General features: G+C 48.6%; 1 protein-coding gene across 1 annotated transcript in view; it reads right to left on the bottom strand.

Annotated features, from left to right (window-relative positions):
* Positions 1 to 1,117: 1,117 nt before the first annotated feature.
* ZSWIM9 (zinc finger SWIM-type containing 9) overlaps positions 1,118 to 12,351 on the bottom strand; it is a 17,154-nt gene continuing 5,920 nt past the window's right edge. The window contains 5 exon segments of the mRNA XM_019658401.1: positions 1,118 to 1,349; positions 2,447 to 3,047; positions 4,339 to 6,811; positions 6,813 to 7,279; positions 7,282 to 8,290. Of these exon segments, the coding sequence (XP_019513946.1) occupies positions 6,218 to 6,811; positions 6,813 to 7,279; positions 7,282 to 8,290 (2,070 nt within the window). The 3' untranslated portion in view covers positions 1,118 to 1,349; positions 2,447 to 3,047; positions 4,339 to 6,217.

The following is a 12,351-nucleotide window of genomic DNA, read 5'->3' as shown; positions in this document are numbered from 1 at the left end:
AGGCACAATTCAAACCTGTTACCCGGGCACACACTCACCCAGGCCTTCCCCATTCATACACGCAGAGGTCACCCACAAGCACTACCCGAATCTCCCCATGCAAACAATGGTCTTTCCAACCAGTTTCATCCCCTTCACTTGGACACACAATGAATTCGCCTACCCCAACCTCCCACCTTTCCACCTAATGAACTTGCCCAGCCAGAGGTCCCACCTTCTTTTTCTGAAAAGTCTTTCAGGCCCTGCCCTACCCTTCAAAGAAGGTCTCCTGAAGGCCTCTCTGTTCCTCTTCCAACTGTTTAGACCCCCTTAACCCTTCCCCCTCACATTTCTCCCCGACGTCCGCGACAATGCTCCCGTCCGCAGAACTATCCCTTCCGCACCCAGGCCCCTCCCCCCATCACTCTGCTGGAAACTTGGTATGTCCTGGAGTGGCCGAAGAGAACCGGCATCGAGCAAGACCATTACCAGAGGAGGGGGTCAAGGCACGAAGGAGTCCCTGTTCAACTAAGGACTGACAGGACCACTGGTGCCTTTCAGGTTTGACAGGTGTCTCCTCAGACTGCGCCACTCCCCTGTTACTCCCCTAACACCATTTAGTGCTGGGCAGTCCTCTCCTATGTCCCCCACAGGTCCCCTATGACGCTGTTTCTCTAAAACCCCCACCTCCCCTGTAGTATCACTGCTCTTTTATTCTGAATAGCCTCCATTCATTTAACGAACATCATTTATGGAGTCTTCTCTGTGCCAGGCACAATTCTGGGCACTGGGATTTTCCATGGCGAATGTCTTGTCTTTGGATACCCCTGGGTGTTCGCAGAATGTGAAAGAATTTACAAGACTCACAAGGAATAGAAGTTCGAAAGTTTGTTTAAGAGGAGCACCAGCAGAGGAGTTGTGGGGGGCAGAGTCCAGAGAAGGTTGCTGCAGAAAACTGTGCCTAACTTTAGGTTATTTTTTTCTCATATAGGATAGGAGATGTGATATCCAAACTCAGGACATTTGATGTATAGACTGAGGTTATTTGATTGACATATGCTGGTTATATAACTAGTTTCTTTCTGACCATGCTCTTACCCAGAATGCATACAGAAAAACTCACGGGGTGGGGGGGCAGGGGGGCTGCCAAGCCACAATGTTCATTTTATTTTAATTGTATTATAATGAGGTTGGAGTTCAAGCTACGAGCAGGTTCCAGCAGTCTGCACAAGCACTAAAAACTAGCTAGTTCTGGTTGGGGGTCTTACCTCCTTTTTCTAGGGGTGTTTCAACAGAAAAATTTATCTCTAGGGGATGAGCCTGGGTGGTCCCTGGGGTGGAGATGCAGGCCTGGGCAGTCCTCTGGCTCACTTAAAAAAATAAAATTAGTTTCAGGTATACAAAACAATGTACTAGTTAGACATTTATACCCCTCACATAGTGATAACCCCCCTCCCCCAATCTACTATCCCTCTGACATCGTATATAAGCTGTATAGCTGTTACAATTCCACTGACTCTATTCCTTATACTGTACTCCACATCCTGTGACTATATATATATATATATATATATATAATAGTTGACATACAATATTATTCAGCTTCAGTTTCAGGTGTACACTGCAGTGGTCAGGCACTTACACCATCCATGACATGGTCTCCCTAATAAGACAAGTGACCATCTGATACCCTACAAAATATTTACAACATTATTGAATGTATTCCCCAAACGGTCTTTCGTATCCCCGTGGCAATCTTGTGGTTACCGATCGCGCTTTCTTATCCCCTCAACTTCTCCTTCATCCCCATCCCCCTTTCATGTGGAATCTAAAGACTAGAATAAATGAACAAACTAATCAGAAAGAGTCTCAGAGATATAGAGAAAAACGCTGAGGGTTCAGCCTTTTACGAGTTAACTTTTTCTGCCTCATCAGTGAACAGGACAAGACCGCCCCCTAGTGGAGAAGATGGACAATTAAAAGGTATATATGATCAGTGAACAAGATAATTTTAGATACTGATGTTTTCTGAAAGAAAGAAAACAGGGGGATGGGATAGTTTCTGGTGGTGCAAAGGGGATGACTACTACTTTGAATAGGGCTGTTGAGGGAATCCTCTTCCTAGAGGAGACATTTAAGCCTGAAGTGCAAAGAGCCGGATGGGCATTCCAGGCAGAGGGAATGGCAGGGGTGAAAATTAGATCAAGCTGGTCCTGTTTGGGGCACAGGGTGGAGTCCAGTGCAGGTGAGGCAGGAGGGCAAGAGATGAGATATTGCCAGACAGTTAGGAACCAGGAAACTCCACAGCTGTAACAGCCCAATTCCTTATACACTAGCACTGGTGGATAGAACTTTCTGTGATAATGGAAATGCTCTAGATCTTTACCATCCAACACAGTGGGGCCACTGAATACTTGAAATGTGGTGAGTGCGACCAAGGAACTGAATTTTAAAAAAAATACTGCACCAGTCTTGATGTGGCTTCTTCTTCATAGTCTTAGTTTATAGGAGTTCCATTCAGTTAGTCTTCAGATGGTTCCCCAGGGGTTAATTGTCCTATAATTTAGTTGTAATTCTGATGTAGTCATGGAAGGAAGCAAGCACAGCGTTTACCCACTCCACCACCTTGACCTGCCAAGGAACTGAATTTTTAACTGTATTTAACTTTAATTAATTTAATTTAGCCACATGTGGCTAGCTGCTACTGTACTAGACAATATAGCTAGACAACTTCCCATTACACCTCAAAACACCAAACTCTTCCTATAACTCCCCTACTCTCCCCAAACATCCCAGAGCTCCCTACACACCTCCACTCACCTGTATAAGAATCCTATAAAAACTGCACAATGCTCAAATGGCTCGATTCTTTTTCCTTTTACAACCTACTACCCTCTTATCACTCCCATCATGTTCTACTTGCTAATCTGAACTTCCCAAAGGGAACACACACAGGATACATGGTGAAGTCCAGTACCAGGCTGCCTGGGTCCAACTCCTGGTTCTGCTACTTCTGGTGTGTGATTTTGGTCAAGTTATTTAACGTCTCTGTGCCTCAGTGTCATCATCTGTAAAGTGGGGGGATAACAGTAATGTTACCTCATAGGGTTGTGGTGATGCTTCAATGCGGCATGCATATAAAGCAGAGATGGTGAAGTAGTTCATTATATTATTTGTATAGGGTTGAAAATTTCCAGAATAAAAAGCTTTTCAAAATAAAAGCACTTAACACAGCCACAGGCACACAGTAATTGATGATCTTAGTGTTGGCTTCAACACTCCTCTACTTTTCCTGACTATCTCCAGCTACTCTTCCTATAACTCAATTACTTTATAATGTCCTAGACCCCTATAATAACCCATCCTTCCCAAACTCCCCAATTCCTCAAAATTAGGGTTACCAGGTAAAAATACAGGATGCCTAATTGAACTTGAATTTCAGATAAACAACAAATAACTAAAATGCTATGTGTTGTGAAATTAGAACTTAACTGGTGGCTTTCTCGCTAAATCCGGCAACCCAATTCATAATGCTGACTTTGGTCACTAAGGAATCCCCAGGGCCTGCCAGATGGTACTTGGTCTTCTAAAATAGTGCCAGAATTAATTTACATAATACCCTATTCCCTTGTAAAACTTGTCATTATAGCTCTAGTTCTTCTTAACTGCCCATTTCTCTCATTAGGGAAGAGGGTGTTTCTTTCATTGGGGGAGTGGGTGTTTTCTAAGAACATCCTAACCCTTCTACAGTGAACCCCCAAACCCCTCTATAGTCATGTCTGTCCTGCTCATCACAGTATTTCTAAAATCTAGTAGTGCCTGGCACATTAAATAGGAGCTCTACAGATAATTTTTGAATGATGAATGAATTAACATCTTAATTTTCCCTACAGCGTTTCCACTTCCCACAAAGCATCCCTATTACCTATTAGCATACCGATTTCTCCAGTGACCTCCCCAAATCCCCTTATTACATTCGAATTCACCAAACACTCCCACTTCTTCAAAACACCCCAAATCTCCTTACTCAAACCAATTCCTCCATCACACTCTCCATTCCTCCATGAGCACCCCATTTTCCTGGCTGTTACTCTCATTCCTCCCATGATATCCTTAAACTCTTTGCTCTCACCCCTCCCCCTACGGCTCCAGGGTTACCATGGCAACGCCCCCCTTTGGTTTCCCCTCCATCTCTCCTGCAATAATCCTCTTGGTGCTGGGAGCCGGTCCGGTCACCATGGAAACAGGAGCAGTTCCCTTTGCTCCCCTCAAGCCAAAATGGAGGTGCAGGAACCCCGACCCCTCTGACTGGTTGAGACGAGGGGGTTCTACAATGCTGAGAGAGCAAAGGGTCCTCACCATTCCTCTGCCCCCATTCTTAGTGTCCCCACTAAGCGCTCAGATGGAGCGCCAGGACAGCAGATTCTACTGCACAGGCGCCCTATTTAGCAGGCAGGCGCTCAGCCAGCTGGGAGTTGTAGTTTTCTGGCAGCTATAGCGTAGAAACAGGTAGCCAATGGGTGAGCCGGGTGGGGTTAGCACAAGGTTACTGAAGCTGGGAATCTTCCGGCCGGCTAGACTGTCACCATAGCAACAATAAAGCATAACGAAGCATCAGCTTTTAGCCAGTCTGCCATTTTTATTTTTTCATCTTTCTCAGTGCTTACTTTGCCACAGGCACTGTTCTAGGTACTGGAAAGACGATGGGACATAAAAGAGAGCTTATATTTTGGTGGGGGAAGATTGACTATTAATAAAGATGGTGAACACAGATTATTGGAGAAAGCAGTATGTTAACAGGTAATTGAGATCCTTTGAGGGGGAAGTGGAATGTTAGGACACTGGTACAGGCTCATTCACCTATCCTGATAGGTACTATTGTCATCTCCAAACTGAAACAAAGAGAATAAGCAACCAAATGTAACATATCAAGTAAGTATCGGAACTGGGATTTGAAACAAGATAGTCTGGTTTCATACTCTATAAACTTAGCCAGTGTGCTAAACTGGTAAAGAGCAATGTGGTATAATTTCAGGTAGTGGTAAGTGTTGTAAAGAATAATGCTGAGAAGGGGAGTGGGGGGACTCTTTAGACAGACTGTTCAGGAGTGGCATTTAGGAGGAGGTGGCATTTGAGCAGAGGCCTGAAGGAATTGAGGTGGGCATGTGAGGCATTTCGAGGTTCAAGGGTCACGCATGAAGGTGTGCTACCATGGAGACAGATTCATTTTGGCCCCTTCATTCCATCTGGCCCCCATAGGCCTTGTTGAAAGAATGCTGGACATTCTCAGTTTCCCTCAGGGTCTGGGCCTCTGACCCTCCTCCAGAAGCCAAGAACTCAGTATGGAAACCAAAATAATATTGTTTTATTCCAATCTTGAAGCGTAATAGTTCAGATGGCTCCCCAACCCTGCGGGAAAGCCCCCAGCCCATTCCTAAAGACTCCCTGTGCCTTCCTCCTCTTCTGTCTCTTCCTGAAATGACCAATCAAAAGGCAAAGGGGATCCAAGTCTCCAGGCTTGGAAATACCCAAATCACTCCTCTCTTTTCTTGTCTCTCCATCTCCCACACCTTTCCTTTGCTGTGTCTCCTTCTTCCTTTCCCCCATCCCCCTCTCCTCTCCTGCCTCCCTCTGCTTCTCCCCATTTCTTCTTCATTTTTGCCTTTTCTCCATTTCTATCTCTTCTTTGTCTTTCCCACCCTTACCTCTCCTTCATTTATCCTTACCTTCTTCCTTGCTTTTTTCCTTCACTCCCTAAACTCCCTGGACTTTACCAGTCTCCTCTTGGCCAGGCCCTCCCTAGTGCCTAGTGTACTCCCCTCCCCAGTTTGTCCCTTTCTTCCTTCTGCCCCAGCCTGACCCTGTCTATACCTCTTGCTTATATTCTGAAGAAACCCTCAGAATTCACCCTGGTCACTACCATCTTCCACACCTGTGGTTTCAGGCCTCGGCGACCACTGTCAACTTCCCCTAGGACCCAGAGAGGCAAACTGCCAAGATGAGATCCCTTGGGGAAGATTGACTATTAATAAAGATGGTGAACACAGATTATTGGAGAAAGCAGTATATTAACAGGTAATTGAGATCCTTTGGGAGAAGTGGAATGTTAGGACACTGGTGACCCAGGAGATAGCCAGAGAAACTGGGGTGGCCTCCTTGGCTTGAGTTCTGTTATCTTTGGGATCAAAGAATGCCCTCCCACCCTCACAGTGCAGGGTGGTGGGCAGGGGCCTGAGGCTCAGGACTCTGGGGCTCTCCCCCAGCAGTCCCTGAGCAGGTCCATATGGAATAAGGCTGCCCCAGTGAGGAGGCACGCCGTGAAGAGGTGGCGGCAGGGCAGATGCTGGGCGGAGTGGATGGAGCAGCTGCAGCGTGTCAGGGCCCCGCCCAGGAAGAAATCTGAAGTGTCATCCTTAAGGGCAAAGCCAGCTCCCGTCATGTGGAAACCCTGGGTCCCATGCTGCCTGGCAAAGGCCAGCTCCTCGGCCACAAGATCTGCCAGCTCTGGCCCGCAGGCTGCTCAGAATTTGGCCAGGGGCTCCCAGTCCATCTCCTCTCCCAAGGGGCAGCAAAGCCTCCTAGGTTCCCTCGGGGATTCTCCTTCACTTCCTTCCTGCAGGCTGTCCCCTGTAGCCAGGTACACTCTCCTTGTCACTGGACATTCTGGATCGTCCTTAAACACAGTTCCCATGGGGGTGCCACACATAACTCCATTCCCCAGTCCTAGGTACCTCCCTCCTGTGTGCACACACTCCCTTCCTTGCCCTCCCCTACTCTTGGGGCCCACAGGCTGGGCTCCATCTCCATCCCCATCCTCCAGGCCTGTCACCCATGTATGTGTCCCTTAGCTGGACCAGAACTATGTCTTCCAGGTCCCTTTTTCTTTTGACCCGCAACCTCACTACTCCTCTCTCTTCTCTAATTCCTGGCCCTCTCTGCCTCTTATCTCCCCACTGGAGACCCCTTTGGTCTCTGTTCTCAGGGACCAACTTGAGGGGCTTCTTCAAATAGACCCCCCTCCAGTTTCTGACCTCCAGCTGCCCTCCCTTCTTGGCTTCTATCTGAGGCCCCTTCCAGTCTCTGGTTTTCAGTCCACTGGTTCTCTCATCGTGCAACCTGGCCCCCCTGCAGGTGCTCCCTTCAAGACTCCTGGCCTCCTCATAATCAAACTGGGTCCTTTTCTGGTCTATGGTCTCCAGAACCCTAATCCTCCGATCCTCCAACTGAGCCATCCTCCAGGGATACCCTTTCAACCTTTTCAGACCCTGGTTCTCCAACTGGGACCCTCTCCGGCACTCCTTTCTAGCCCTCTCACCTTCTGGTTATGAAACTGGACCCCTTTCCAATATCGGATTTGCAACCCTCTCTCCTTCTCACTTGCTAACTGAGCACCTCCCAAGTCTCTGGGCTCCAGTTGTCTGGCCCACTTCTTCTCCAGCTGGACGCCTCTCCAAATACTTCCTTCATTCGGGGTCCCTCCCCAATCCCCGTTCTCCAGGCCCTTCATCCTCTCATTCTCCACCTGGGCTCTCCTCCCCTGCTTGCACTCCAACCAAGGCTCCCCACCGCCGGGGCCATCGGGCACCACCTCTCTGGACGCATCAGCCCACTGCATGGTCACCAAGTCGCGAAGGCACTGCGCCATGCTGCGTGAGGGGCTGAGGCAGCACAGCAGGCATCGGCGGTGGCCGCGCACCAGGGCACACATGTCCAGGTCGCGGGTCGCTTCAAAGGCGCGGAAGCGCACCCAAGTGTCGCGGCGGGAGGCCCAGTTGCGCTCGAAGTAGTCGACGAAGGCGGCCGGGCCGTGGGCGCGCAGCTTGGCCAGAACCTTGGTGTAGGTGGCAGGTGACGGAGCGCCAGCCAGGCGACACAGTCGCGGCCACAAGCCGGGATCCTCGCGGCCCGCGCAGCCCAGCTCCTGCGCCTTGCTAAAGAGCGTCTCGAGGCCCTGCACGCGGCATATCTGCACACGCGCACCGGGCAGCAGCTGGCGCACGGCGGGCAGCTGCGCTGTCACCTCGGGCCCCGCTGTCAGGCAGCGCACGTGGCCCTTGACATCCGGCGTACTCTGTAGCACTAAGCGCAGCAGGCTCAGTGTCCCTGGGCGCTCCACGCAGCAGGCGGCCGGGCGCGCGCGGCCCAGGCCATCCACCAACAAGACCACTAGCAGGTCCAGCGCGCCCTGCAGCGCCGGTAGCGGGTCCACTAGGAGCATGCGCGAGAAGCGCCGCAGCAGCGCCCGAGTGCGCGACGTCAGGAAGAGCACGGTCTCCACCACCGCCTGGTTCTTCATGAACACCAGCTTCACCTGCGGGCGGGGGCAGGGAGGAGGTCAGGGGACGCCGGGGTCGCCCCCCCACCCCGAGCTCCCCGACTTTGGTTTTCCCCTCTGGGAAATGGGAATCCATTCATTCATATGGGCATGCATTTATTTTTTTGACCGGCAGGAGGCAGTGCAGAACTCTGGAGGCTGATGGACTGGGTTTGCAATCCTGACACCACCATCTAATAACTGCGACTTTTGCACACTAGACAGCCTCTCTGAGCCTCAGTTTCTCATACTGGGAACGAGGTATTCGTTCTTTCACGCGCTGAGAGTCACTCTAGAAGAGTGGTTCTCACAATGTGGGCACTGGACCAGCAGCATCAGCATAACCTGCTAAGACCTTTACAGAAATGCATATTCTTAGGCCCAACCCAAACCTGGTAAGTCAGAAACTTGGGGGGCAGGGTCCAGAAATCTATTGTGACAAGCCCTTCAGCGATTCCCACGCACGCTCAAGTCTGAGAGCCATTGGTCTAGAAAGAAAACACACAGACCATGGAGCCAGATTGCTGACGTTTGAGTCCAAGGCCCCACCACTTTCTAACCTTGTGACTTAACCTCTCTGTGTCTGTTTCCTCCTTAACCTTCTGTCTCCCAATTTCCCCTTCTAGGAACTGAATATTCACTCCCTCATGCATGGAGAGTCAGGTCCAGCAGAGCCTCTGGAGCTAGACTGTCTGGACTGAGATCCCAGAGACCTCACTTCTGGGCTGTGTGGCTTCCAGCAACTTCCCTGACCTCCATCTCATTTGTAAAATGATGATGATGAGAGTATCTCTGATTGAAGGGATGAAATCAATTAAAGCATTGAGAATCTTGCTTGGCACAAATATTATTATTCCACAATACTCACTCAACAAATAGTAAGTGCTCTCGAAGTTTTCGTTATTAACATAATTATCATCTCTGTCAAAGACCACTTCCTCATAAAGGTCTTCTCTGACCATCCCAGCTAAGCAAACACCCCCAGCTCTCTCTAGCCCCATTTTGGTCTGGGTACTTACCACCCAGAAGCATGTCACATCTTTATTTGCTGATTGGCTTACTGCCTGTTTGCCCTCCCTAAGATGTAAACCCCACAAGGATATTGTTGCATTATGCTTTTGCACCCCTGATGCTTTGAATGACACCTGGCCCAGGGCAGCAGCTCAACACATCCCGAATGGGTGAGTACATGAGTACCTGAGTGTGTGTTGACACCTAATGGCCACATCTGGAATGGAGGTTCAGGGAACACAGTCAATTTTGTCCTCTTACTAGCTGTGAGTCGTTGAGCAAGTAATTTCCCTCGCATTTTAGCCTCAGTTTCCTTGTCTGCAAAATGGGTATAATAATGCCTATATAACAGGGTCGTGGGGCGGCCAAAATGAGATCATCTGTGTCCAATGCTTAGGACGATGGTGGGCATGTATCAAATTCCAGCTACAATTAGTCTTACTTGAGTTCTCAGCCGCATTCAGGATGGTGACCGTGCCTCTTTTGTAGAACACAAGTTTCTCTTGGCTTCTACCACCCTGAAAATGCCCGGTGTCCCTCCTACCTCCCAGGTGTCTCCTCTGCAGTCTCCTTTGTTTTTCCTCCTCTACTGCACCTCGAAATGTCGCAGGGCCCGACCCAACCCTCTCCTCTTTCCCATCTCTAGGCTCTGCCAAGGTGAGCTCATCCAGTCACACAGCTGTCATCATTTCTAAGCAAATATCTCCCAGTTCTTTATCTCCAGGCTCCCGAGCCACCTACTTAACTTCTTCTACAGCAACATACCCCTTTGATAGCTCACGTGTCCTGGAAGACTCGTGGTCCAAAGTCACACTTGCTTCTCACTCCCTGCAACCTGCCTGTCTCGGTCGGCACCATGTCCGTCAATGGCTCTACCATCCACTCCATAGCTCAGGCCCCAACATTCAGGGCTGATTCCTGGCTCCCCTCTTTCCCCACCCTCCACATGCAATCCATTCCTAAATCCTAGAAGCGACCTTCAAAATGAGTCCAGAATCTGACCACTTCTCCCCACCCCCATGGCCACCACCACCCTGATTGGAGCCACCACCATCTCTCACCTGGATTACTGTAGGCACCTCCTCACTGGGCTGCCTGTCTCCACTTGAGCACCGTTGTCTGTTCCCCACATCAGTGCCTGAGGGGCCTTTTCAAAACTCCTATCAGATCACCCCTCCCCCCTGCTTGAAAACCTTTCCCAGGACTTCCCATTACACTTCCCACTACATCCAGGGGTTCACACCTTGCTATGGGCTGGGCAGTCAGGCCCTTGGACCTCATCTTCTGTCCCTCTCGCCTGCCTTGGCCTCAGCCACGCTGGCCTCATTATTATTGCACAAAAGCCACTTAATGGGGCAGAGACACTAGCTATGAATTAGGGCTCCCCCTACCAGGCAGGCGGCCAGGGCTCTTTCAGCCAGTCCCTACTGGAGCTGACCCACAGCTGCAGAACCTGGATTCGAATACAGTTTAAGTACAGATCTCTCCTCAAACCATTTCACTATACTCTGAATCTCATCCTACAAGAGCAGCTGAAAAGCACTGCATAGTTAGTTCTCAGCTTTCAAGGAAAAAAAACTCGAGAAAAACAGAGAGCAAAGAAATTTCTTTCCTAATGCTAAAATCATACCCTCAGCATCTTAAAATAGTATTGGAATTCAATAAATTTTACAAAAAAGCTAAGTAAGCTTACCACTGAATTAGTTACGACACCACTGTAATTTTTTTCAACCATCATTAAGTTTTACACTATTATTTTATGATTTAATTTATCGCAGCAGAAGTTTCAATCTAGAACTGCTCTGTCCAATACGGTAGCCACATGCTGCTGTTAACATTTAGATTAAGATTTAAAAATAAAAACTCAATCCCTCAGTCATACCAGTCATACTTCAAGTGCTCACCAGCCACATGAGGCCAGTGGCTACTCGATAGGATGTTGCAAATCTAGAACATTTCCATCATTGCATAATGTTCTATTTGACAGCACTGTCTAGAAATTAACATAAAGATAGACGTCGTCAGGTGTCAACTGCAATTGCTATGGCGATCATTTCACAATACATAGAAATATCTAATTATGTCATACACCCGAGACTAATATAATGTTATGTCAATTATATCTCAAAAAAAAAAGTCATAATAGGCATAGTGGGTTGAAAAAATTTACATGTTTCTATAGTATTATATTAGGTAAATACTTATTTTTTTCTCCTTGGGAGTCAGGAATCAGAGAAAAGCACATAATGCAAAATGTATTCGCCTTGAGACTTGTCCAGGGATGGCAAGCACTTGACTAATTAGAAGCTGACCTCCATTCTTAAAGGGAAAACTTAGATTTCTGATCTTGAGTTTTCTCTGTAAAGAGGGCACACAAGCTTGTTGTGAACAGCCATTTGCTCATTAAATGGCATTTATTAAGTACTTATTGTGTGCCTGACGCTGAGCTGGGCCTTCGGGAGAAGGGACTGACGCAAGCCCAAGTCCTGCCCTGTTGGACTGGCCAAGTCTCCATAAGCAATAGCACAACCAGTGTTGATTTCAGCTGAGAGACCCAATGACTGGAGAGTCAAGAGTGTCTGGACCCTGGAGCCAGACCGTAAAGATGCAGATCCAGGCTCTTCTATTTACTAGCTGTGTGAATTCGCACACTAGCTGTGTGGCTTAGGGAACGTGTCTGAACTTCTCTGTGCCTCAGCTGTTCCCATTTACAAAGGTGGGGAGCACAATTGCATCAACGTTGTAAAGTCGCCATGAGGATTAAATGGGTTAATCCACATGAAGCATATAGAAGTGCCTGGCAAGGGATCAATGTTTATTGTCAGCTGTTGTTATTCTTACCTGAGCATGGAAGGCATGCTAAAGAGAAAGGCTAATGAGACTGCGGTGGGTGTGGGGCCCTCTCATTAAGTGAGGGTCACTGCTTAGAGGGGAACATTATTTTCCTGATATTGCAGATATGGAAACTGAGGCTGAAAGATTCCAGGTCCACAGTAAAGGATGAACTCAGCAGGTCTGTGTGGTCCAAACTCCGCCTCCCCCCCCCC

Source organism: Hipposideros armiger, unplaced genomic scaffold, assembly GCF_001890085.2.
Source record: "Hipposideros armiger isolate ML-2016 unplaced genomic scaffold, ASM189008v1 scaffold_283, whole genome shotgun sequence".
Lineage (NCBI taxonomy): Eukaryota > Metazoa > Chordata > Mammalia > Chiroptera > Hipposideridae > Hipposideros > Hipposideros armiger.
Note: the sequence above shows the minus strand (reverse complement) of the source record. Positions and strands in the feature narration are given on the sequence as shown.